Below are 27,675 nucleotides of genomic sequence, written 5' to 3' on the forward strand. Positions count from 1 at the left end.
CTGCAATTTTTGGGGAATTTTGCCCTTCATCCACAATACTTATGTGAACATCTAATACTTACATTTTGCCGTAATTTGATGATTTAAAACATTACCGGAACTCCTCGGCGCATTGATTTCGAATAGCCCATAGTAGCCCAAGTTACTTCTGTCAACAACAGCAGCATAGAAACAGTGACGACACTTGCAATGTCCTCTCTCATGGAGATGGCTGTCTTTCAGCACAAGACTTGTGCGCCAGTCCTCTGCTAAAACATGCTGACAGCAACCGAGCATCTTGCTGAGTCTTTGTAACAAAATTGAGATCCAGTAGAATCCACTCTTCAGTCTGTCCCATTGCAGAGGCTTGAGGTGTTGTGAGTGACGCTGAGGCTAGCAACGCGTTGTGTTACTCCGCCATAAAAATAGTGTTTCGTTTTAGCTGCCACAATAACAATATCGCTGGAGCTTGGTTAATATACAGGTCAGTTATGTAAATGGGACACTGTTGCCATTTTTTTCGGAATTTTTTTTAAGGCTTCATCGCCGTAATAGGTGCCTCCCATGACGTGCAATGTTAGCTGGCTCATGCTAACTTGTTTTCTCTTGTTAGCACGCACAGAAAAGGGAAAAAAAAATCTGTGTTCATGTTTCACATGAGGATTGTGACTGATGGGCCTTTTCCTTTAAGCCAAAAACGTACCACTTCCACATGGAAGGGGAGAACTTTTTCACTCTATCATGTCAGACATGCCATGGCTGACTTCATGACCTCCTGCAGTGTTAAGGTAATGTAATGTAAGCTAAGACTAGATATGATGTGCTCTTTTACACATTTGAAAATACTGTAAGAATGCCACTTTTATAAAACTGGCTTCATTATTTTATAACGTAAGATTAATTTCTACATCAAGAAAGGTAACCTTTGAATCGTTTTAATTCGAATCGTATAGAATTGTTCCATTTTTTAAATATATTGTTTTTGAACCGTATCTTAACCCATGTATCCAGATGAGTATCAAATAGTTTACCTCAAAGAGATTTACATCCCTGCTTATTATAGTTAAAACATCTATTTGCGATTAATTGCAATTAATTATGAGTTAACTATGGACAAAATGCGATTATCACGATAAAATATTTTAATCGATTGATGGCGCTAGTTTCAATATGTTTTGACTAATAATAAGAGCATCGTCTACCGCAAAAGAACGATCATTTATTAATTCCTGAAAAACCTTGATATAGTGAGGGAGCAGTAACTGAACCGTGATATTGCAAGGGACGACTGTACATCTTTGTACTCTACATCTTTGCACACTGTGCCACGTCTGCTTTGCTTTGAAATCTCTCCCTAAACAAATCATATCAATCACGTCAACTCAGACAGATTTTATTTAGACCGTCTACCTCCTCGTCTCCTCTGCACAGCTCCCAGGCTATAAATAAACCACATCACATTTGGTCTTCCAACACTGATGCTGGAGGACCTCCAGGGTTTGCTGTGCGGAGCAACCCAACGAGCCAGTCACAAGCCAGTCAGCTTTGCGCGTGCACAGCTTACGTACCCTCATGCCTTCAAATCTGGACAGGGCGCGAAGAGGCCTGAGTGCCCTCAGGGTCCGGAGGGATTTGATGGGCCCCAGCTCGGAGAAACCCATCCAGTTGGCGACTAAACTTATCAGGGAAATCTGCAGTGCGAGCAGAATGTTTGTGAACATCCTCGCTCGCCACGAGATGTGGCATGTCAGCAGCGATGGCAACTTACATCCACGATGAAAAAGTCCAGCCAGCACCAGGCGTTGGTGAAGTAGGTCTTGAAGCCGTATGCGACCCATTTCAGGAGCATCTCCATGACGAAAACGAAGGTGAAAACTTTATCGGCAAATTCCAGAATAATTTTGATGGTTCGTCGACGTTCGATGTAAATGTCTTCAAAAGCCTGCGCCCGAGGAAGATGGGACATTTGAAGCCAGCATTCGTGCACGGAGATGTTGTGCACACTCACCAGAGCTCCACTGCTCAGGAGGATCATGAAGATGATAAAGGTTTCAAACCAGTCGTGCTCCACAATGGCGAAGCAGGTCTTCCGCAGGGTCCACCATCTCCTGCCTCCGGTTGTGCTGACGTCTACGGTGAGACAAGGCCAGCGCCTCACACAGTCTGAGAGGCAAGGACCTCAAGTTAGATCACAGCATCGCCCACTGTCAACTCATTTTTCATACTTTCAGTGAAGCAGGCTTCCGGCTCCACCGGTTCCGGCTCCTCCTCCTCTTTTTCTTCCGGTTCCGGCTCGGGCGGTTGATAGTCCACCGTGCTGCACACCGATGAATCGCTGCCGTCGGTCAGCACTCCCATCAGCTGCTCAGCAGAAAAACAGCTAAAGAGCACGAGAGCAGCACCAGCGTTTTAAAATACAAGTACTCACTTTGACTGCTCCAGGAAAACTCTTTTTGTCCTTTTCCGGTTCCTACAAAAACACATCAACACACTCATTTAGTGTCTGTACAGTAATCCCTCATTTATGGCGGTTTCACGAAGTAGGATTCCTGATCTACAAATGGAATATATTCATAGTTTCATAATATAGAAAAGCAGTTTCCAACATTCTCATATATGCTTTTTAACATTATTTGAGCCCTATAGTCATGAAATAACACCCCATCGTCACTTTGACACTCATATTACCCAATATAGTACTGTAGACATAAGAGAATATGTTGCTGTAATTGTGTTCTGGTGCTAAGGGAGCTGAGTGGGGGGCGGACAGGAAGTGATGTCGGGGGTTGAGTTTTAGCTTGACGTGGTTTACGGCCGCACCAGCAGCCCGTGTTAGGGATTATTGTGTTTGTGAGATCATTCAAACTTGCAGTAATGTAATGTCTCGCCAAACATTACATGCGCCTTCTGAATGCCTTGTAGCCGTATTTTACTTCATTAAGCCATATTTATACCGGGAAATGCTTCATGTAGGCCAAAAATAGGTCAAATGTGCTTGAAAATGCATATTTTTTGACGAACATAGGCCATATTTTTCACATACTAGCATGATTTATTAATTCATATATTTTTGAAAATCCATGACTGGAAAGCGGCAAAATTTGAAGCGCTAAGTGGTTGAGGGATTGCTATCATGCTTAATCGGATCCAGACCTGACAGTGTTAACTGAATTTCCGCAAAGTAGGATTCAATATTAATAAATTGAATATTTTCGTAGTTAAAAGCCTTTTTAAAAGAATTAGAGCTCTCAGGACTTGAAATAACAACCCTATAGTCACCTTTACTCTCCTATTACCCAATATAGTAGATATAATCAGAGAAAATCCAAACATATTACACGTAAATAAGATAACAGACTCGCACGTTAGAAGTTCCTCATTTTCTGGATGGCGTATTACCAGCGTACTTTTTGTTTGTCCTGTCCAGCCATTGGGGCAGATAGTATTGTTGATTTAAATGCCCTTATTGTACATGCTAACCAGATTTGCTCTGCCAGGGAACAGTGTAAGACACTCTTCCCCTGGTATACAGATTTCATTTGACTTGATTGATATTTGAGTTTATTGTTATGCAAATTTGAGCAGCCGGACCGGAGCAGGAGGGAATAAAAAAGAAGACAGAAGAAAACAGAGGGGGGAGTGCGGAAACATGAGGGGGACAATACAGAGACAAGAACAACAGCAATAACATTGACAATAATAAAACAACAGAAACAAACAGGACTACATCAGCAAATGTCTATGAGGGCCATAAAGACCATAATGGAAATAAATATCCAGTGTACTTCTGCCATGTATTGTAATGGCGGCTTTAAATGGCTCTGTTTTTGTAGAGCTGCTAAAAATGGAATTTCTCTTAGAGATTAATCAAGTATCTACCTACACTCGTATTACCCAATGTAATAAGCAAAATAAGAGTGAATGAGCCATTTAAGCCGTAAATAAAACTCCTGCTCAAGCAGTGTCACAGTAAATGTGTTCCCTAGAGAACCTTAGTGACAAGTCTAGTGCCTGTCTGACCGAACAATTACTCACACTTAGTGGCCAATGTAGAATACAGGACTACATTCACAATTAGATGCTTCTTCAGCGTTAATGTGATTGTATTTTAGTTCATTTAGTCAGTTCATGTAGCCATTTTTATGCTTGAAAATGCTTTATTTAGGCCAAGAATAAGTACAATTTGCTTTAATGTTTTGTTTTTTTTGTTTTTTTACTAATAGGTCGTATTAAACCACCAAATAGCGGTTATTTATTGATGTATTTTTGAAAAAAAACCATGATAGAATGAAGCTACGAAATTTGAAGGGTGAAGTGGCGAGGGAGTACTGTACAATACTGGGGTACTGTAAAATACTTGTAGACATACATTCAAAACACAGCTGGACTCAAGCAGTGTATTAGTTAACGTGACAAGACCCGAGCCATATTGTATGCTAACTGTAAAAACGTACAGAAAATTAGACAAAATTTAGACGAACATTTTTTATGTTAACCAGAAAACACGCTAACCAGGGCGGGTGCTAACCGAGGTTCCACTGTATTTCTATTATGCAAGGTAGCGATTATCGTTAATAAACAGTGGGCGGAGCGATCATATTATATGTTGGTCATGTCTGTGCTCGTGAGTGGGCAAGCCAGCATACCGCTGGCTTTGATTTCTTTCATGTTTTTGCATTATGCAAGCTGGCATCACCAGTGGGAGGAGCAAGCGCATAACTAACTGACAGGTGTGTCCTCCAAAAACATGGCCAAGCGATTCATGAATCATCTTACACCGTCATGAAAGTTCTCTTCACAGGTCGTCCTTGAGTCACCGGAGTCATCGTCTTCATCCAGGGTTTCTATGTCCGACTCTCCCCGAGCGATGGGCACGATAAAGCCCAGCTCTCCGTACACAGTGACACCAGAAGCCCGTCCCTCCACCAAACTGTTGGAAAACCCGTCAGCCACTTTGACGTTTGGAATGCCGTCCGCAAAGTCCATTTCGATTGCCTCGGCGCTGGAGTCCTGGATGTCTTTGCGGGCCTCATCGGTCGCCTTGGCCTTCTTGCCCAGTATCTTCTGAGGTATCCCCACCACGCCCGCTTTGAGCCAGGCCACGCCTCTCGTGAGCCTGCCCACCGCAATCTGGAGGTTGTTCATCTCGCCGTCGTCTTCTGCCGTGGAGAGGTTGTCTCCGCTGAAGGAGCTGAGCAGCAGGGCCAGGAAGAGGTTCAGGACCTGACGACAGAGACACCAAGGTATCTGCACGACGCTTTACACCTGGAGCAGGTCTAGAACCACGCTCCTCATACATTGAAGGAAAGCACGAGCAAGCACTCTGTGACAGCGGGGAAAAAAAGAAAATACTTGGAAACAAACCCAGATTCTGTGTGGTGGCCGTCTGCCTCGACCATCTGGGTTGTCTTATAAAAGTTATTGGATGCTAGCCTTTTCCTCATTGTGCCAGCCCTCATGCTACCTCAGTGAGCCTTAGCTTTCGTTTTTTAAAACCGTCGGACACTTGTATCAATATACACATGCTATACATCCTACCCTCACAATCACATTATAATGATTTGTCTGAATGACATGCCATTACAACTATGTCCAGCAGGTGGCACTGTTACTCTGCATAGTCAGAGCACACCAGCTTGCATGAGGAGGGTACTTTTCGACGTGGGCGCCAACTGTCAAGAAACAGAATGACATTCTTAGTCACGGTGCGAACCAAAAAATAAACTTCACAACACGTAACAGGTAAATTAACGCACAACAACAAAGAAGTACCGACGACTAAGCGCTACCAACAAACGACGCTGCACTACAGTGATATTATACTGCTCAAAAAAATTAAAGGAACACTTCAAAAACACATCAAATCTAAACTGGGGGAAAAATGATCTTCAATATCTTTCCTGATAATAAGTGGGTGATGTATTAGTAACAAAATGATGCCACATCATTTGATAGAAATGAAAATGATCACCCTATAGAGGGGGGGAATCAAAGACACCCCAAAAATGAAAGTGAAAAAATGATGCAGCACACTGGTCCATTTTGCTAAAATGTCATTGTAGCAACTCAAAATGATTCTCAGTAGTTTGTGTGGCCCCCACGTGCTTGTACGCATGCCTGACAACGTCGGGGCATGCTCCTAATGAGACTACGGATGGTGTCATGGGGGATCTCCTCCCAGATCTGGACCAGGGCATCACTGCGGTACCTGGACACATGGAGGAGATTCCAGGAGACAGGTAGTTACTCCAGGAGAGCTGGACAGGGCCGTAGAAGGTCCTTCAACCCTCAGCAGGATCGGTATCTGCTCCTTTGTGCAAGGAGGAACAGGATGAGCACTGCCAGAGCCCTACAAAATGACCTCCAGCAGGCCACTGGTGTGAATGTTTCTGACCAAACAATCAGAAACAGGCTCCATGAGGGTGGCCTGAGGGCCCGACGTCCTGTAGTGGGCCCTGTGCTCACTGCCCAGCACCGTAGAGCTCAACTGGCATTTGCCATAGACCACCAGAATTGGCAACTACACCACTGGTGCCCTGTGCTCTTCCCTGATGAGAGCAAGTTCAACCTGAGCACATGCGACAGACGTGAAAGGGTCTGGAGATGCCGTGGAGAACGTTATGCTGCCTGCAACATCATTCGGCATGACTGGTTTGGTGGTGGGTCAGTGATGGTCTGGGGAGGCATATCCCTGGAAGGACGCACAGACCTCTACAGGTTAGATAACGGCACCCTGACTGCTATTAGATATCGGGATGAAATCCTTGGACCCATTGTCAGAACCTACGCTGGTGCAGTGGGACCTGGGTTCCTCCTGGTCCACGACAATGCCCGACCTCATGTGGCTAGTGTATGCAGGTAGTTCCTGGAGGATGAAGGAATTGATACCATTGACTGGCCCCCACGTTCACCTGACCTAAACCCAATAGAACACCTCTGGGACATTATCTTTAGGTCCATCCGGCGCCGCCAGGTTGCTCCTCAGACTGTCCAGGAGCTCACTGATGCCCTGGTCCAGATTTGGGAGGAGATCCCCCAGGACACCATCCATAGTCTCATTAGGAGCATGCCCCGACGTTGTCAGGCATGCATACAAGCACGTGGGGGCCACACAAACTACTGAGAATCATTTTGAGTTGCTACAATGACATTTTAGCAAAATGGACCAGTGTGCTGCATCATTTTTTCACTTTCATTTTTGGGGTGTCTTTGATTCCCCCCCTCTATAGGGTGATCATTTTCATTTCTATCAAATGATGTGGCATCATTTTCTTACTAATACATCACCCACTTATTATCAGGAAACATATTCAAGATCATTTTTCCCCCTGTTTAGATCTGATGTGTTTTTTAAGTGTTCCTCTAATTTTTTTTAGCAGTATATATAGTAGATAGATATTATAGTGATATTATATAAGGGTTCTAAGTGTGCCCCAGGGGGCATTTACAGCCTGTGGCTGTATTTTTATTGGCCCTCGGCACATTCTACAAATACGATTAAACAAGAAAACGAAAAAAAAGATTAAAAATGAAAAAGAGGAGTAGTTTTAGAAGAATAAAGCTGAAATATTCATAGAGTCATAATTTTGAGAGAAAAAAATAGCATAAAAGTGAAATATTAAAGACTAAAATATGTACTTAAAAAAAATCGGTACATTACGCGAAACAAACAAAACAAAGAATAAAGTTGCAATTGTCGAGTTCTTTAGGACTGTCACCAACCTGAACTTTATCAGAGGAATAGCATCAAATTACTACTTATTACTACACGGTTTGTAACTTCGGAACAACCGTAGTTCTTACATACCAGTGGTCTCTCCGGTCTCTCCGCTCTTGTTACAATCATTCGAATAGTCGTCGTAGTACTATGTTGTTGACTGCCTTTATCAATTATTTACTTTGTATAACCACTTAGTTTGTCATAATTGTCATAAGAATCATCATCCTCTTTGATGAATACATGTACAGTCACGTAACGCTGATTTTTAACAAATAAGCCAAATTCTACCTACTAAAGTCAAAATACTAAGAGAATAAAAACATAATATTACAAGAAAAAAATGTAGCAGAAGAAAGCAGAAATATTTGTAAAAAAAAAAAAAAAAAAAACCTAAGGAGAAAAACATCATTCATACCAGGGGTGTCCAAAATGCAGACTGGGGGCCATCTGTGGCCCGCTGCTTGTTTTTTATTGGCCTGCGGCACATTGTTGAAGTAAAATACATTTTAAAAAAAACTGTGAAAATGGTAAAAATACAGCAAAAAGGCACAATGTAAAGAGGAAAAGCGGATAATTAATTTCATCTTCTGTTGTTAAATAAGGTTTAAAAACATGAGATAATGTCGCACATTTCTTATGACACAAACCAAAAATCTGCCATAATTGCTGGGAATTACAGTGTTAGGCAGATCTCCTGCTTTGACTTCCCTACGAACTTACTACAGTTCATCTCGACACATGTGTCGAGATGAATCTGCCAGGCTTCCTCATCGATTACACTCCAATGTGCTATCAGATGACTCCCTTCACACGTCCGTCCGCCCGCCCGCTCGCTCAGCTGTTTGCGTTTGTTGCCACGCTGGCAACACGCCCACTTGAGCAGGTCCTTAACACATACTCAAGGTCAAAACCGCTCTTTGCAGTTGCCACTTGATGGGCCTTTATGAAAATGTGCAGGTTTTGCTTTTTTTGTCGGCGCATGAGATCATGCTAGCTTTGGATGGGTGGAGCTTAAGGCCCAAGATCATGACAACGGACAGAATAGGTGTTGGAATGTTTAGCACAATGCGGCCAGCACTTTTCAGCTCTCCCGCCGAGGAGTCATTTCCTTTTCATTTCTATGAATAACCTACCAGGAAGTGGCTGTCGTCATTAAATACGACGCTGAAATAATGCGCATGAGTGCACGTCCTTCTTTCTTGAAGTAACGCCAGCACAGGACGTCACTTTCATTCCAAGTTCAACACACTTGGCCTGGTGGCAGGGACACTTTGGACTTGATGCTGAGCAAGGACTTATTGCACTTTTTGAGACACCACCACCACTTCCTGTTCAGGAAGGAGCAGGAAACTCCAAAGTCGCCAAAAGTCGTACAAATCTTAAAAATTATGCCTCAAAACCATTATCTCACTTGAAAACAGGGGTCTCAAACTCAACTTACCTGGGAGCCGTCTGAAGTGGTCCACAAAAAATATAAAACATAAAAATATAATATAGTGTATCATTGCTGGGAGTGCTACCGGCCTCCCAGCATACCTTGTGGCATTTGTCTGTAAAAAATGGCAACAGTTTTGTTTTTGGAGTTAACCTAATCGTTGATTATGCCCCATGGTAGCAGTAGTTGTCCTGGTCATTTTTGTGTTGGCACCGTGACTGTAGTTAGTGTTCTGTCTAGTGACTCGTCAGTTTCACTGTGTTCAAGCTCAATGCGACTTCAGACCTTTTCAGCAAGCCGAAGTACCTTATAATATATCAAATACCCACACTGATGATAAACTCTGATGTCCAGTCAGGGCCCGTAAAATATGGATGTGGTCATTTCTGACCACCCCCCTGCTCCTTTCCCTGGATCCGAATAAATGTCAGACTCACCACGAGATTCCCAATGACCATGACCATCATGAAGACAATGAGACACATCCCGGCTCCAGCCACCTCCATGCAGTCCCACATGGTCTCGATCCACTCCCCGCACAGGATGCGGAACACGATGAGGAAGGAGTGGAAGAAGTCGTTCATGTGCCAGCGCGGAAGCTCGCACTCGTCGGAGATCTTGCACACGCAGTCCTTGTAGCTCTTCCCAAAAAGCTGCATGCCCACCACAGCGAAGATGAAGACGATGATGGCCAGCACCAGCGTCAGGTTCCCCAGGGCGCCCACCGAGTTGCCGATGATCTTGATGAGCATGTTGAGCGTGGGCCAGGACTTGGCCAGCTTGAAGACACGAAGCTGAAGCCAACACAAGAAGAAAGAAAGAAAGAAAGAATGAGAGCAGGAAGGAAGCGCAGGAAGGGCACGGATGCCTAGCGAGGAGTCCTCACCAGGCGGAAGGATCGCAGGACTGAGAGACCCTGGACGTTTGCCAGTCCCAACTCCACCAGGCTGAGCGTGACGATGATGCTGTCGAAAATGTTCCAGCCAACTTGGAAATAATAGTAGGGGTCCATGGCGATGAGCTTAAAGAACATTTCCGCCGTAAAGATCCCGGTGAAAACCTACAAAAAGGTAGACACTTCACTTCAAGACCCCCGACAATTACCAAGTCTGCACTCACCAGATTCCCCACGGACAGAATGTCTTCAAATTCGGGGGTCATGGGGTAGTGCTCCATGGCCATGAAGAGCGTGTTGAGCACGATACAAATGGTGATGGCCAGGTCCACGAACGGGTCCATCACGACAAAGTACACCCGCTTTTTGAAGGCCACCCACGGAGCGCAGCAGTTCCATTTGAGGAAAATGTCGGCAAACTTGTACCAGCCCGGCGGACACGGCCTCTGGGCGTCCTCCAGCTCTGGACAAAGTCACACCGAGGACATCATTGACCGAGGATTGTCAGCTACAAAACACCTAACAATATCAACTACGCCGCAAGCTCCTTGTGTCACGGAGGACTGAAAATCAACAGGGTTGTTTATGCAGAAGTTTGACGGTCAAATGCTACGTAGCTCTGTCATCCTTACCAAAACAATGGAATGGTCATGCTACCACCAAGTTAATGTCTCAAAAGCTAACATATTGCGCAGGAATAGTAAGGCCAATGCTAAAATCAATACAGGTTAATGCAACAAAAAGTAATACTCAAGAATAGCCAGCCAATGCTTGTAAAACGAATATAGTACATAGGAACAGTCAGGTTAAAGCTTCAAATGCTATTAGTAAAGGAGGAACTGACAGAATAAAAAGGCTAATAAGGCTAAAGACTACCTAGGCGACTAAAGCTAATACTCTAGAATAACCAATGCTAAAAAAATAATTAATATAGTAAGTGGGGTCAGGGTAAAGCTACAAAAGAAGGGATTGACAAGCTAAAAAGATTTAGACACAAGAATACGTAAGCTAATGCAACAAAAGTGAATATAAATGAGGAGTTGCGCTAATGCTACAAAAGCTAATACAGTAGTACCTCGCATAACATAAACCTCCTTTTACATAAATTCCACTGAACGTAAAGAATTTATGTAAAGTTTTTGCATCGTATTACGGAAGAAATTCCATATAACGTAATGCGTCAAGTCAGTGCACTTGTTTAATAAAGTTGATTAAAAAAAAAAGAATACACCTGGTGACGCCTTCTGACGCTTCACGCTCTCATTGGCTGATTTTCGGGGCACCGCCTCCACTCTCATCTCATTGGCTGATTATCAGGGCACCGCCTACGCTCTCATCTCATTGGCTGACTTACACAGCAGGTACATGCGTTTGTGTGAGAGACAGGATTCTCCCTTAAACCTCCTTCCTCTTCGTAGTCGCCCTTAAACTAACTTAAACAATTAAGTTAAGTTACAAATTAAAATTTTGCACACAGCATTATCTTGTAGTGCGTGTGCATTTGTCTCTGAGACCAGCTGACTCTTAGACTCTATAAGGCTAGTCCTCCTCCTCCTTCCTGCCTCCACTTGTGTGCTCCTGATCAAGACATCTCATGAACGGTAAGATTGTTTTTGTTTTTCAATTTTATTCATTTACAGTAATGTTATTTATTACCTGATTTTATATTGGAATGTTACTCTACTATGTTTTGCTCACGTTTTCTTATATTTTCCCACCATATTTGGTGGACTTTGAATATTTTGAAGTCCCAAAGTGGTGAGTTTGGAAAGATCTTGGAACGGATTAGGCTATTTACATGTATTTTACGCTTCGTATAACATAAAAACCCTAGAACATAAAGGTTCTCGGAACGGATGATTTACTTTGTAGGGCCGTCTACTGTATACTGAAGCAGACAGGAATAGCTAGGCTAATGATATGAAAGCTTATACTCTGGAATAGCCAGGCCAATGCTTCTAAAATGAATATAGTACAAATAAACAGTACGGTTGAAGCCTCAAAACTAATAGTAAAGGAGCAATTGACAGGATAAAAAGGCTCAAGACTACCTTGGCTAATGCTATGGAAGCTAATGCTCAAGATAGCCAGGCCAATGCTACAATATTAATAAGACAATATTAGTAAGACGTATAGTACATATTGACAGGCTGAAAAGCTAATGCTAATGCTACAAAAGCAAAAATAAATGAGGAGTTGCGCTAATGCTGCAAAAGCTACTGAAGCAGACAGGAATAGCCAGGCTAATTATATGAAAGCTACTACCCTGAAATATTCAAGCCAATGCTTCTAAAACAGGGGTGCTCATTACGTCGATCGTAAGCTACCGGTCGATCATGAAGGTAGTTGGGTCGATCGCGTAAATGTCACTTTGTAGGTGTCATATGACATCAGTCAGCTGACATTAAGCTCCCCTCCTGATTCGCTATTGGCAAAGATGAAGTGGTGAACAGACGTTGCAAGCTACACACAGCGATGCAATGTTCATCTTTATCATTCCGATTACGGATAAACTAACTCAGTGGTAAGATGTCTATATCTATAACAAAAGTTATCCGTTCAATTGTAGCGGCTAGTTCTGGAGAAAAAAAGTCAATTGTTTGATGGCTTTACTGTGTGTCCTGAACTCCACTATAGAAACGTGTGTTTTCTGCACTTCTGTTTCGTAAAGTATTATTTCACAATTAATTGGAAAATGTGCCCATTGCTGAAAGCGTTTCATATGTTGCCTTGACTTCGGCTGCATTGTCTTTTGCATAATCATTTTCATTTCTTGTATATTTGTAATGTTTGAGAGCAAATGCTAATACATGAACTGTGTGTCTAATGAACACTACGTAGCTATTTTGACTGACATACCGTACCGAACCATATTTTGACTGTATTACCGGTACTCAGGTTATGTACACAGCTATTGAGGAATTATGTGTAATTATCTTTATTGCCATATTGAATTGCAAATTACTGAATGATATCAACTACTTTGATTACCTGTAAACTTTGAAACTATGAATGTGAAATACTAGTCATTAGTATTTAGTACAGTAGTTTCAAAGTCTACCGGTTAGATTTTATATATACTGTACGTTGTATGTTTATAGTAAGAGATAGATCATGTCGACTTGGAACTTGCATGCTGAAAAAGTGCATGCACCCCTGATCTACATGTACAACATATATAAATACTCATATTTATAAATATAGTAAATAGAGGTATTTTTTTTATATTTATAGTAGGAGGTAGATCTTTGGGACTTGGTCATTTTAAAAGTAGCTCGCAGGCTGAAAAAGTGGGAGCACCCCTATTCTAAAATGAATACAGTACATAGAAACAGTCTGGTTCAAGCTTCATAACTAATAGTAAAGGAGGAATTGAAAGGCTAAAAAGGCTAATAAGGCTAAAAACTACCTAAGCGAATGCCACAAAAGTTAATACTTTAGAACAGACAGGCCAATGCTACAACATGAATTTGTATATTATATATTGACAGGCTAAAAAGCCAACGCTAATGCTACAAAACTGAATATAAATGAGAAGTTGTGGTAAGGCTGCAAAACCTAATATCTGTAGCAGACAGGAATAGCCAGGCTAATGCTATGAAAGCTAATACCCTGGAATAGCAAGGCAAATTATATAAAATTAATAAATATAGTACATAGGAACAGTCAGGTTAACGCTACCAAAGATAATATAGTATAGTTTAAAAAAAGTAATATCAAGGGTAATGCTACAAACGCTAATACAAATGAATAATTCAGATAATGCTACAGAAATTAATGCACGGCAATAGTTAAGCTCATGCTACACAAATCAATTTAGTACACATAAATCATCATCTTTGTAACATGCAATACCGAAGTCTGTCTAACTGGATAAGTTATCAGTCTGTCTAACTGATAACTGTCTTCATCAAGGTGGCAACCACAGCGGAAAACCCTCCAGGGGTAAAACTGTCTGCAGTGACTTTTTTACAAAACATTAATGAAAGCTTAACGCCCAGACACTGAGTATTGACAGAATATTACTGCGCTGTCCGCTGGGTAATCTCAGCTCCTATTCCGAGCCTCTACTTGAATCTAAGCCACGTTTATTTTCTCACACCCACAAAGGGCTTAACACTTTTACACTCTGGGCCACACGACAGGCGTCCATGTGTTCTACAGATATTAGTGTCAACATGAAGTACCTTCCATGGCGCTAGAAGACCTCTGCGTCTGGCCCGGTTCGTCCATATGAAGCATGCTGTGCACAGAGCCTAAAGACTTCTCCCTGAGCTCATCATCTACAGCAGACTAGAAAAGATTGGCACTCGTTCATGACAGAGCCTCGCAGTTGAAGATTCGAGGATCTAGACCACGGCTGACCTCGTCGGAGGTCTGCGATTGGATGCCGAGGCGAGGGACCATCTTGCCGTTGCAGTCCTTGATAGCTTCGTCACGTTCGAGGCTCTGCTCATCGTTGTTGGCCTGCTCTGAAGCAGAGAGGCGACAGAGTGACTTCTTACTACTCAGGGAGGTTTGACTCCCAGAACGTTGAGCCTGCAAAAGAAGGTACAACGTGTCCTGAGTCGTCCCTGAACCTTAATTCTTAATTTTAGCAAGACACCGCTTCAAGGTCTGTCAGCCAGTTACAGACACAGGAGCAGTAAGTTTGATCATTATGCTTTTCAAGGCAAATACGCTAACCTAAGTGTACAATAGTGCACACTCTGTCGGACAAAAACAGCTGATTAGCATTTTTCGGTACAGACACACACTAACGACATGTTCCCAGCAGGGCTTACTAAAAGCAATTTAAACTGTTTAATTTCCCTATTGTGGAACATCTAACTCTTATGCTGAAAAATAGGATCTTTAAAGTCCTCAAGATAAAAAAAAAACCTGGGTTGTTGGCCTCCCATGTGAAGTCATACCTGCTCCTGACTCTTGAGCTGTTCAAGGATCCGCTGGAACTCCTCCTCTTTCTCCCTGGCCTCTCGCTGCGTGGCCTGATTCTGCTCGTCGTACGCCATGGCCACCACAGCCAGGATGAGGTTGATGAGGTAGAAGGAACCCAGGAAGATCACCACCACAAAGAAGAGCATGTATGTTTTCCCGGCTGCCCGCAGGATCTGTGTTTGGAACAAACAAGAAGCTACAAGAAATAAGGAGACCTTTTTGACGTCTGGGAGAAACGCTTGCGGAATTCCAACCATCTGGAAGAGATTTTCCCAGTAATCCTGCGTCATGAGTCTGAAGAGAGCCAGGAAGGCCCAGCCAAAGGAGTCAAAGCTGGTGTAGCCAAAGTTTGGGTTCCCCCCAGCCTTCATGCACGTGTAGCCATCCGGGCAGAGTCTGAAGACAGGTCAAGGTGCTGAAGTCAGTCTTCGGTTCAGTCAACAATCATTTTAAAACATGACAGGCCTACCCAGCGTCAGAACTGTTACCACACACCAGAGGCTCTTTGCTGCCCTCGAGAAAGTAATAGTTCTCTGCAGACAAACAACACAAAAACAATCACAACCATTCCACTGTGCAGCTTCAAGCCATGCAGCATACCTGAGTTCTCGATGTAGTCCACGAAATCGAAGGTACCGTTGGAGTAATCAGTACCGTTGATGCCCGCTGTCTCATTTAAAAAGGCAAAGTCATCCAGGGTGGAGGTCATGTTGAACCACTCAGTGGTCTCGTTGGTGTGGATGGGCCAGCGCACGCACTTGTGCCGCAGGTTCCCCATGAACAGCTGCAGGCCCACCAGGGCGAACACCGCGAGAGCGAAGACCGTAAGGACCATGACATCCACCATTTTCTTCACAGACTGGATCAGCGCCCCCACAATGGTTTTCAAACCTGAGCGGATAAAGACACTTTATCTAAAGAGCCCAATCAGCTGCAGCCCAACCACCAATGTCGACATGTAGTCTACTCTATTACTCATTAAACCAGTGAATAAACTAGAATACCAGGAATCACTGTGATTGTTTTGAGGGCTCGAAGCACACGAAACGTCCTGAGGGCGGACACGTTACCGAGGTCAACAAACTCAGTGATGTATCTGCAGAGAGACACAAAATACAACAATTAGCAAAAATTTAATGTTTCTTTTTAATGCAGGAATAGTTCAATTAAAGGCTAGATGATGATGTATGGACTGAGACACTTAGTCATAGACAGCAACATGTCAGTTTATGGATCAATGGGATGTTGGCTACGTGGACTTACGCCATGCTGATCACCATGAAATCCAGCCAGTTCCACGGATCTCGAAGGAATGTAAAAGAGCCAATACAGAAGCCTCTGGACAACACTTTGACCGTGGCCTCAAAGGTGTAAATCCCGGTAAACGCGTACCTGCGGACAAACAGGAGTGAGTACAGAAAAGCGGCGTTCAAACATCTGAGTCGTCGCACTCACTCAACGTTTTTACTCCACGCCGGTGGGTTGCTCATGGTCATGAAGACACAGTTGGACAAAATGGTGATCATGATGAACATGCTGAATAATTTGATTTGGGGGTTAAGGCAACAAACATGACATTTAGGAAGACACAATCATCTGTAGTGGAAAGGAAGGATATGAATGTATGAGAATTCTGATGGCTGCTCTTCTGACAGGGCTGAAGGGGCTCAGAAGGTAGCACGCCGGCTCTGCGTTGAACCTGTAGATCGTGTTGCCCCTGCTGATCACAATAAATGTCTTCTGGGCCTTGTAGAAGGGGTCCAGGTCCTCCAAGGGTGTGTTGATCATCTCTGCTGGAGGGTCTCCGTAAATCCACGGCAGACTCTTGCCAGCTTCCAGGTCAGCGTTGGGGGTCGCCTTTTCTTCCTCCTCATTGCATCCATCTACTTGGGCTGCCTTCTTCTCCCCTTTCGCTTTGAGACATTCGATCTCCGCCAGCGATTCCCGGGTGAAGAGGCGGAACGCTTCGGTGCCTGGGAGAGGGAGCATGGGCGCCATCTTGGCATTGCGAAGGGATACCGCCACACCGGGGTCAGCTTAGAAGGAACTGGAGGGCAGGAGATACAGTATAGTCACATGGCATTGGTGGCACCCCCCATGGGTTGCGGTAAAAATGCTTTGGAAGACATGCTAGCATACATGAAATAAAGATAGTTTTATAATCATGAGACAAATGGTCAATGCCTTATGGGCAATTAGTTAGGTGCTGGTGATGGCAGCCATGCTTTTCCAACTAATACTGCTCAAAAACCTTGCATTTCTAGTTTCAATTGGAATTTAGTCGCAGAAAATTTCAAATAAGGAAAAATTTTAGGAATTTTCATTGCCATTTCTGGGTTGAGGATGAGATCCTCCCACAAATAGAGAAGTTTAAGTATCTCAAGGTCTTGTTCACAAGTGAGGGAAGGATGGAACGCAAGCTCGACAGGCGGACTGCAGTGATGCGGACACTGCATCGGTTCGTCGTGATGAAGAGGGAGCTGAGCCAAAAGGCAAAGCTCTCAATTTACCGGTCACTGTACCTTCCCACTTTCACCTACGGTCATGTGCTTGGGGAGTGACTGAAAGGACAAGAGAACAAGATCATGGTTGAAAGCGGCCAAAATGAGTTTTCTTCGTAAGGAGGCTGGGCTTCCCTTAGAAATAGGGTGAGAAGCACTGTCATGTGGGAGAAAATCAGAGTAGAGGCGTTGCTCCTCCGCATTTAGATGATCCAGATGATTTGGGACTATGTCTCTCAACTGGCCTTGGAACACCTCAGGATCCTCCAGGAGGAGCTGGACGAAGCAGCCGGTGAGAGGGAAGTCTGGGTTTCCCGTCTTAGGCTGCTCCCCCCGCGACCCGACCTTGCATTGGTGGAAGAAGATGGATGGATGGACTGTGGGAATTTCTTGGAACGTGTCAATAGATAGGCCTCATGTCCCGAATGACATGGTTCGAATCAGTTTAGAAATGTGGAATGAGTGCAGTGTTTCCCAAGGGTGGCATTCTAACTGTGGCGGGGGCAGGCGGTGGGAAGGGTTGATGACGTGACGTGTGTGCATGTCATTTTTATGGATGGCGTCCGACGGAACCGCATTACCGGTTGCATCTGCGTAAATGTGGAGAATTCCTAATCGGTGGTGCCAAATCTATCTGCGGTGGTCAAAATGAATTAGTGGCGAGCCGCCATAAATAATCAAATGTATAGGACACACTGGAGTGCTCTTCAGCGGTCACACAATAATTGTATGTTATTATATTTATCACTATTGTACTTGCACAAAATACATGAAAATGATTGTCACACTAAACAACAGGCAAGTCCTCATATTAGTCATCATACACACACACACACACACACACACACACACACACACACGTAGTGGAGTGATAACACAGCGGATGATGCATTCCCACATGTGAGGAGGATTCGGTAGCCGCCCAGCTGCTAGCAGCCATCAAGATGGAGCGTCGTGTTACAGGAGCCAGATGACGCCGCTCATTCCTTCCTGGCTGAGCCTGGGCTCCTCGCCTCACCTCCCTGTGATAAACAGCTTGGATCACCAGCTTGTACCCACCAGGCCGACTACTGTGCACTTTACACGAGGAGGGCAAGGGAAGGGGGCTCCTTTCACAACCAAGCTTCCACCTCCGCACCCTTGTGTGCACTTTGCCAGCACCCGCCCTGCGTCTACTACAAGACACTTGATCATTCACACGCCGTCTTGACCTCCATTGCCTTGACTCACTCTCTCACCTGTGCACGCCACCCCACCCCCGGAATGCCTGTTCCTCCCCACGTCCAAGCCTCGCGATTCATAACCCCGTTTGTCAGCTTTGATTGTGAGCCAGCCTTAAAATATCCACCTGCGTCTCTGCCAAACCATTTCCCAATGGCGCTCGCAGCGTTTCCTCCCGGCGGAAGCCGTTGCCGAGTGGGTCCCGTGAAAGTCTCGCCAATTCGTTGCCGCGCTCGAACGACACATTGATGGCCGGCTGTTTGAGGAAGAGCGAGGTAACGTTAGATTTGGGGAGTCTTTCCCTAACAGGATATTTAACACCGCGCATGTATGCCATGCCACCTTTGGCATTCCGGCTAAGGATATGGGCGTGGTAATGCCGACACCTCCGCGTTACACTAGCAGGCCTCGGAATGGCGGCGCCAACATTCACCTCGCGGAAACTTTGGGGTTTTTCGTCAATGTCAGCGAGAGTTACAAAATGTAATTTAATAGAGAGTAGTAATACAATTGTGAAATTAGTCTATCGAAATACGGCCATAATCTTTGCAGTGCTGTTTTTGAAGTCATTTTGCTACGTTTGCCTGTTCCTGTCGTCTCTCCCTGTCCTTTCTCTGCTATGGGTGGCACTTGTCACGGAAACAAAGTGAATTTTCCAAAGGAACATAATGTATTTTTGGTTCATCTATCTGTGTGTGAACAGAACATGCCATTCAAAGGTGTCTCCCGTGGAATGCGTAGCAGTCGTAACACACCAGACGGATGGGGTCGAACCGCCGCACTCTTGTTCCCGCTGCTTTCTCACGGGGGTCGGATCGCATCTCCGTGCTTGTCTGGCTTCAACACCCTGTCAGCCGCCAGTTAACCCGCTATTTCCAACCCTATAGAGAGCCTTTTTAACCCCCCCGGTGGACGCAGACTAGCTTTGCACCTGCATGTCAGAGCATCATCGCTCACTGGGGCCTTCTTGGTCTGATGTCTCTGTCGGCTCCAGGAAGTATGTACAGTACTTGCATCGCCTGCCTGCGTGATTGCAGTGCCGCATACCGCTGAGCTGTAAAGACCTAGGTTAAGCCGGCCCGTGCGGCCCCTGAGGCCAGCAGACGTATGGGCTGTGTGATTTATAGAGCAGGAAGCACACCACTAGTAGCTGGCTCCGTGTCTGCATCCTTGCAACATGAACCAAGGCTATACAATGACATACAATAAATATATATGTATATGTGTACAGCTCATTAACACTTTTGGCTATTATGCAAACTATGCCACTGAACAGGGATGCACCAGGACAGCCCAGTGAGTGTATTTGTTGATATATAAAAGTCAAATGTAGCTTTTACAGCAGATACATTTGGCCTTTGCTCTAAAAGGTACATTTCATCGAGCAGGCAAGATAGGAAGAATAGTTGGTGGGAGAGGTGGGGGTGGAGCACAATATGAAAAAAACACATGCAAACTTGATTAAAGACCACGCACGTGTCCCCTTGGAGCGAGGAAATGCAACAACTTGACTTCAACCTCGTTTCACCTCCAAAACACGGCGTCGCCGGGCCAAGCAGTCACATGGTCTCACTTGGTGAAAGAAACCCAAAACCGACACCCTCAGCGTCCAAGAACATGTGATGCGAGACGCAACAAACACATACACACACATGCGCACACACACACACTTTCCTCACTTAAACCAGGGGTGTCCAAACTTTTTCTAGCAAGGGCCACATAATAAACTAGAGAAGCACTCGGAGAGCGCAGACCTCCACCAAGTGCCATAGTCCCCCACCATATTGTGATTCACACCAAAATAATAATCAATTTTTTGATATTTTGTAGGACCTGTTGGAAACTTGTCCTGTATTTTTTTCCAAGTGCTCTGACCATTTTGTGTGGAGTTACTGTACATGCACAAATGCTGTAAATGGTCCTATCTCGCAATGTTAAAGAATCCTTTAAAAAATTCCTGGATCCAGACGGTGATCCGCATCACTGCCAAAATTTTAACAGTTCTTCCATATCTCATTTCCAACCTAATTTGATTACATTACTTTGTTTTGTTTGTGTCTCAAAATGTTATATACTATTTTTCTCTACTATTTCAATTCTGTGTTACTAAAATTTTCCTTATAATATCACGAGTTGATTCTCATAAAAAAGCAACTATTTTTGTTGTTAGAATACACCTTTATTCTCAGAAAATGACAATTGATTTTTCCATTTCTGCTGGGCTTTTTTCTTAATTTTCCAACTTCTTCACCTTCCTTCTTGTAAGTTTTCTTCTCGTAATTATGACTTTATTCCCATAATAGTTTGACCTTATTTTCGTAACATTGTCACTTCTTCCGCAACCTAATTGTCCAATTCCAACATTATGCTACTAAAATTATATTATTTTTTCCTCATAATATGATTACGTTATCCTCGTAAAATTACAACTAATTTGATCTCTTAATATTTTGCTTTTATTCTTAAAAATAAAATGACTGCTGATTTTTCTATTTTTGCTGTCATATGGTGTGTTTTTTTGTTTTTCTTAGTTTTCATCTTCAATTCTATTTTTACAATGTGTGGCGGGCCAATAAAAAAACGCAAATGTGCCCCAGGACACACTTTGGACACCATACTCATAAATCAAATGTAGTGCATATATTGTACTAAGCAATTAAAAATAAAAAAAAATACTCCACATGTCTGATGTGTGTTATAGGCTATGAATGAAATGTGTACTGAAATGTGTACGGGCCAAAATGTACATATTTTAACACAACCGTCCAAAAACATGCTCTGCAGCACCCCCCCATAGAAAGAAAAAATGTTAGCACCCACCAACAGGGTATATCTGCTTGACACCTAATCCAGTTCACACGTTCATCATTACAGGACACATGCAGGTCGTCGGCCATTTTGGTTTGAAGGTGGCATTTTTAAATCCTCCTTAGTAAAGTTAATGCATATGCCATGTGTCAGTTAAAAAAAACAGCAGTGGGCCACAAACGTCTCCCGCGCCACACTTTGAACACCAATGATGTAGCTACTGAGAGATCATCAAGAGCTGTGCCACATCTTGCGCATCAAAACTCAAGAAGACAGCAAGAAGGGACAGTGAAGGTCCACAGTGGACTTCAAGATGTGGGTAAAATACACACACGCACACACACGCACACACACACACACACACACACTTAAAACATCTCCCAATTCCAAATATGACCCCAAGATTAATTACAGGTCCTTGCTTATTATTAGAACTAATGTGCGCTAACTATAACTTTAATTCTAGTATTGCACATGATAGCAAATCAACTTTTTTTGTATTTAACAACTTATTTATTCCACCATTCCGCCAAATTGTGATTGCAAGCACATCGAATACACCTTTTGTAGTTTAAGACGCAAAAACATCTCCACGTTAAAGCATTCAAACTGCAGAAAGTAAACTACAATTTCATGCAAGTTAATACCAGTGTCACCTTCAAGACAAAAAGGAGGGAGGGGGGAGGTCAGAGGTGAAGTACCTGGCACGATAGAGCAAACGATCGCAACAGAATCCAATAAAGTGGACGAAGAATAAATCCTGTCGTCGTCCGGCACTGAGGACGCGGTTCTGGATCCTGACAGCCAGTGTGGGTCTGCCTGCAGGGCAGCTGTTGCTGACGCACCACAGCTGAAACCGGAGGAGTCTCTCCAGGTAGGATCAGATCCTCCACGCTCGTCCTCTTCGACACTTTTTTGCATCAAATTTGTCCGGGAAAAAAAAATCTGAAATTGGGAAATGCAAATTAATCGAAGGAGCGTGAATCCAAATTAGTGTGTGAAATTCGCTCACTTTTTTGTCAGTATTTATTTAGTATGTGTTTAACGTCCAACCACGTTGATTCAATACATTTTAATTACGTAATAAATACCAAGAAAACAAATAACACAACATGAGTGCTGCTTGTGCGGTTCATATTGAACCGGAACCTTTTATTACCGACTCGTGGGGACTAATGTGACGTGACACTGTAACCATAGAAACACAACCAACACATTGGTAAATTCGGCCGTATTTGGAAACAGATTTGTTTGTCTCAGCGGCTTAACTTGGGAAATACATTTCATTTTAACACACCATAACACAATTACAACACACTTGAATTTAGGGTAAGTCCATCTAAACGCCAATACATGATCAATTAAGTCGATGTTTCTGGTAAATAACACAATGTGCTTGTGTCTGTCCGTTTTGTCTGGGAGGTTTTTTTTGAGCAACTGTACACATTATATGAATTTGTGTGTTCACAATGTGTGTAATTTGGTATTTCAAAAGTTGTTTATCAAGTAACAACAACCTGAAAGTGCTAATGTATTTTGTTATCGAAGGCTTGTCGTAATTGTGATTTCAAGATGGCGGTCAATGTACGCATGCTCAGTGTGAATTGTTGCCATTTAGGTTTGTGTATTTTTCTACAAGCACTTTACGTCGAGTGCTGGTTTCTTGGCGCTCTTACATATCCACACTGAACATTTTCAGCTTGTTCCTTGAACTATGTAGCCAAAATGTTCCACTTATTTTCTACCTGGCCACAAATTAACTTTGTCTGTAATGACGTCACTTTAGATATAAGACAAGTAGCAGTTGCATACTTCCTAACAGTATACCCTCTTAAATACGACTGAACTTACTGTCCTTTTGACTATCTACACAGACAAAACAAAAATGGATTCCGAGTATGTCAAGACGCATTTGGGAAAATGTCTGGCTGAGGGACTGGCTGAAGTGGTGGAGCAGCGTCCCATTGACCCCATCCAGTTTTTAGCCCACTGGCTGTACAAATACAACGCCAACGTTGAGTATGAAGCAAAGGTACAATGAACTAGTTTGTTGCCTTTCCACTAGGTGGCGGTCTTTCCCCAACAGACATTGATATCTTTATGTGCTGTCCAAGTACAGTTGATCCCCGCCTATTTAGCATCCATCCATCCATCCATTTTCTATACCGCTTCATCCTCATTAGGGTCACGGGGGCATGCTGGAGCCTATCCCAGCTGACTTCGGGCGACAGGCGGGGTACACCCTGGACTGGTCGCCAGCCTATTTAGCATATTTGCGGATTTCTCCTTTAAAAAAAACAACCTTAGCCTTTCTCTCCAAAAATAGTCTGTTTAATACAGTGTCTCAGAAAACCTCTCATTTACCCTAAATGAGTAATAATTTATAATATTTTATGTGATAAAAAAGCATAAGCATAAAACGTACAGCATAATAATACAGCATACCTGAACGGGGGCTGCGGCAGCACCAGCTTTCAACGGTCAACTTTGTTACAATCTGGCTTCAAAACTATTAGTGAGGTGAAGAGTTAATATATGATTATTTAGGATTATGTAGACGTGGCATTGGAGGGACGTCTGCATCATCTCTGACTGCTAGCCGGGCAGTTTATTTATTAGCATGAATTTTTCCCCAGTGTAATGTGTGAAAAATTGTCATTGCAGAAACAAGCAAGGTTGGCGCTTGTGGAGCAGGAGCGGGCCAAAGCTGCAAAGGGTTCGCCGCCCCAGGAGGAGCCCACTTCAAAAGTACTTACGCTCCTCTTTGTTTTTGTCTGCACTTTGCCGTCTCGTATAGTCAGACTTCCTGAGGTCAGTCAGGAGTGTAGAAGGCAGCCACCATTTGTTTGCAAGTTGCAGCCGTAAGTTGGGAGGGACGTGAGGTGAAGGAGAGGCGCAGAATCATAAAAGGTGGCACAATGTTGTGGTTTTGATGAGAACACCCAGCACATCAACAGCTCTCTGGAACGGGGCCTTCACGACCGGGTGATGCCGCAGGAGCCGCCGAGGAGCCCGAGAGGGAAGCAGACCGACCCGAGCTGTCAGAAACCCAGCAGGACACGGACCAACATCAAAGTGGCACTCTGGCAAATGAGCAGGAGGTGACAAAAATGAATGGTGGTGGTGTTGGTGTGGTGGTGGTCGCCTTTTGCTTGGTGGTGGTGATGCAGGTGCAGCTTGCAACTCTTGCATTAATGCATGTGCATGCAATGTAGTCATTCTGCTGTCCTAGACTCACAATTTCAACAATTTTAGAGCTTAATTCCTTCAAAATGCGAGTCTGTAGCATTGTGCCTGAACAGGCGGACGGATGATCCAAAAAAGGAAGTACTCACTGGGTGGAATGAACATTTAAAGCTATGTGCATGCAAGAAGAAGTTAGCTCTTCATAGCTAGTTAGCTTAGTGGGGGCCATGGTCCAGACACATGCTTGTGTGTCCACCAGGTGAAGACTACAGATGACTTAACTGCTCCAGAATCCTCTGTGGAGACAGTTGTCTCTCCGCGGTCTGTAGTGAAGACCGAAGCAGAGAGACCCCAGCAGGAGACAAAGGGTGGAGTAGAAGATGAGAAGGTGGTGAGCCATTGTTTGAGGTCACATTTCTAACAAAGGAGAGAAGCTCAGGTATACTGAAGGGTAGGTGCATGTGGCACTGACCTGACTAAACGCATTGTCTCTCCAATGACCTGCAGGAGTTTAGCCTGGCCGAAACTGCTGAGCCGGCCCACACCAAAGGTTCTGCCGTCAGCCGGGTTGAGCCTGAGGGGGACGAAGGGCAGGAGCAACCAGACCAAACCAGTCCTGGTGACCCTGAAAGCCAACACCCAGAGAAGGTGCAGGGACTGGCGACTGTCTCAAAACATTCTCCACACAATTCAGGAAAGTGGAGGGTCCAGGTGGAATCAGAACCAGATTCTGGTTTATAGAGTCCAGGCTAGAGAAAGGAGTCAGGCTGAGTGATTGTTTGGCTGATGTCTAACTCACAGAATTCTCCTGACGTGCTTTCACCAGAAGGGCCAGCAGGACCAGCACGCCGAGTCCTCCCAGCCTGAGTCTGCGCAGGTGGAGCCCACTCAACCCGGGGCCTCCCAGATCGAATCCACACAGGCAGACTCTGAGCTGGCTGAGTCCATGCAGGCAGAGACCTCGCTAGCAGAACTGGTCCAGGTCGAATCCGTGCAGATCAAGGCCCCCCACCTTGAGTTTGAGCAGGTGGAGTCCACGCCAGATGAGTCCAAGCAAGGTGAATCTGGGCAATCTGAGTCCACACAGGTGGAGTCAATGCGCGTTGAGGCCTCTGTAGCAGAACCGGTCCAGGCTGAATCCACGCAGATCAAGACCACCCAACCTGACTTTGAGCTCGTGGAGTCCACGACAGATGAGTCCAAGCAAGCAGAATCTGGGCAATCTGAGTCCACAAAGGCGGAGCCAATCCACGTTGAATCCTCTCTGGAAGAACCGGTCCAGGTTGAATCCAAGCAGATCAAGACCACCCAAGCTGACTTGGAGCAGGTGGAGTCCACGCCATACAATTCCAAGCAAGCTGAGTCTGCGAAGGAAAAGTCCATGCTGGATGATTCTGCACAGTCTGAGTCCACACAGTTTAAGTCTACACAGGTGGAGTCCACACAGGACAAGTCCTCTCTAGCTGAGCCGTCCCAAGTCGAATCCATACAGATAGAGACCCCCAAAGCCGAGTCCAATCATGCTGACTCCACACAGGCAGAGTTATCTCAAGCTGAGGACTACCAGATCGAATCCACACAGGTTGAGGCCTCTCAGCCAGAATCTTTGCAGATCGAGTCTGCACAAGTGGAATCCACGCCGGACAACTCCACGCAAGCTTACTTTGAGCCGGCTGAGTCTGCGCAGATGGAGTCCACACCAGATGAATCCACAGACGTGAACACCTCTCAGCCTGAGTCTGCGCAGTTAGGGTCCATGCCTGCCGAGTCTGCACATGCCGGATCCACACAGTTCAAGTCGGTGCAGATGGAGTCCACACCAGACGAATCCACACAGGTGGACACCTCTCAGCGTGAGTTTGCACAAATGGAGTCCACACAGATTAAGTCTGCGACTGTGAGATCCATGCCGGACAACTCCATGCAAGCTCACTTTGAGTCTGCGCAGCTCAAGTCTGTGCAGATGGAGTCTACACCAGACAAAGCCACACAAGCGGACACCTCTCAGCCTGAGTCTGCACAGATGGCATCCACACAGGCTGAGTCTTTGCTGGCTGAGTCGGAACCAGACGACTACGTACAGGCCAAGTCTCCGCAGGTGGAGACTACACAGTCCCAGAACTTGCAGGACGAGTCCGCAGAATCTGTCCAAGTGAAGTCCAAACAGTTGCAGTCCATACAGGCCACGTCCTCGCAGGCTGAGTGTGCAGAAGTCCTGCCTGGTGACAATCTCGAGCCACAAGTAGCAAAAACTGAGGGGGAGACACCCAGTCCAAGTTCACCTCCTTGTCAAGACCAGGAAGAAGGTCCTGAGCTCGTCCAGGTTGGCCATATTTGTCACTAATACTACTATATCAACAAAAAACGTAGAAAGTCTTCTCAGAAGAAGCTATTGTAGCTGCAAAGGGGAGGGGGACAACCTTTTCCAATGTGATGTCCTGTAGGTGCCCCAGTACTTTTAAAGTCCATGTAGTCCACTGTTTGGCCTTTTGCCACCGAGGCAGGGAAGGCAGAAAGGAGGCAGCAGTGTCGAGATGTGCAGGACACAGTGGGGGCCAGTGTTGGTTTGGAAGCGGGAGACAACATCTCAGTAGGTGAATTTAGCGGCTGTAGAGCCGTCACAGGTGAAAGCAAGTGTTCAGGAAAAGGAAGGCGGCACTCTGACGGAGCAAATGTGTGTATTTCTTAGTCCTATTTATTATTTTAAAAGGTGACAGCCGTTTGTGTGTCTTTCCAGGGAGAAGATGGAAAATGATCACCGAGTTGCTGCTTGATGAGCCACGTACCGATCAGTTCTCCGAATACTGTTAATATATCCTTGCAGTCACAGTGCTAAATAAACATTATATCCGTGTAAGACTGTGCCATTTGGAATCATTTGTAACACAAGACAAAACAGCTCGTGTTCATGACCGCACCGCAGGAATGAATGCATCGAGTGTTCTCTCCCGTGAACTTTGTCGGGGAAAAGGGCGGGGCGTTGCAACACATG

The 27,675-nt window shown here is 44.6% G+C and overlaps 2 protein-coding genes across 5 annotated transcripts in view; one reads left to right on the forward strand and one right to left on the reverse strand.

The window, feature by feature from the left end:
• scn4aa (sodium channel, voltage-gated, type IV, alpha, a) overlaps positions 1–22,354 on the reverse strand; it is a 40,366-nt gene extending 18,012 nt beyond the window's left edge. The window contains exons 1-20 of the mRNA XM_054753960.1: positions 22,199–22,354; positions 16,572–17,014; positions 16,423–16,513; positions 16,231–16,359; positions 15,972–16,063; positions 15,568–15,858; positions 15,437–15,500; positions 15,222–15,363; positions 14,943–15,140; positions 14,395–14,568; positions 14,217–14,322; positions 10,254–10,492; positions 10,021–10,194; positions 9,572–9,928; positions 4,756–5,202; positions 2,408–2,449; positions 2,205–2,340; positions 1,988–2,142; positions 1,748–1,921; positions 1,548–1,670 (exon numbers count right to left, since the gene is read on the reverse strand). Of these exons, the coding sequence (XP_054609935.1) occupies positions 1,548–1,670; positions 1,748–1,921; positions 1,988–2,142; positions 2,205–2,340; positions 2,408–2,449; positions 4,756–5,202; positions 9,572–9,928; positions 10,021–10,194; positions 10,254–10,492; positions 14,217–14,322; positions 14,395–14,568; positions 14,943–15,140; positions 15,222–15,363; positions 15,437–15,500; positions 15,568–15,858; positions 15,972–16,063; positions 16,231–16,359; positions 16,423–16,513; positions 16,572–16,965 (3,528 nt within the window). The 5' untranslated portion in view covers positions 16,966–17,014; positions 22,199–22,354. The remainder of the gene's footprint in view (positions 1–1,547; positions 1,671–1,747; positions 1,922–1,987; positions 2,143–2,204; positions 2,341–2,407; positions 2,450–4,755; positions 5,203–9,571; positions 9,929–10,020; positions 10,195–10,253; positions 10,493–14,216; positions 14,323–14,394; positions 14,569–14,942; positions 15,141–15,221; positions 15,364–15,436; positions 15,501–15,567; positions 15,859–15,971; positions 16,064–16,230; positions 16,360–16,422; positions 16,514–16,571; positions 17,015–22,198) is intronic.
• LOC129168541 (titin homolog) lies at positions 22,206–27,562 on the forward strand. Of its 4 annotated transcripts, none has more exons than XM_054753954.1 (8): positions 22,206–22,371; positions 23,372–23,529; positions 24,162–24,245; positions 24,455–24,598; positions 24,943–25,074; positions 25,191–25,331; positions 25,510–27,006; positions 27,421–27,562. In XM_054753954.1, the coding sequence occupies exons 2-8, from the start codon at positions 23,383–23,385 to the stop codon at positions 27,436–27,438; spliced, it is 2,163 nt and encodes a 720-aa protein (XP_054609929.1). In that variant the 5' UTR covers positions 22,206–22,371; positions 23,372–23,382; the 3' UTR covers positions 27,439–27,562. The 4 variants fall into 4 exon arrangements, with proteins under 4 accessions (XP_054609929.1, XP_054609928.1, XP_054609930.1 ...); XM_054753953.1 differs by lacking the exon at positions 22,206–22,371 and adding an exon at positions 22,701–22,826; XM_054753955.1 differs by lacking the exon at positions 22,206–22,371 and adding an exon at positions 22,701–22,826 and having other exon boundaries at positions 24,943–25,071.
• Positions 27,563–27,675: the final 113 nt, after the last annotated feature.

Source organism: Dunckerocampus dactyliophorus, chromosome 15 (assembly GCF_027744805.1).
Source record: "Dunckerocampus dactyliophorus isolate RoL2022-P2 chromosome 15, RoL_Ddac_1.1, whole genome shotgun sequence".
NCBI lineage: Eukaryota > Metazoa > Chordata > Actinopteri > Syngnathiformes > Syngnathidae > Dunckerocampus > Dunckerocampus dactyliophorus.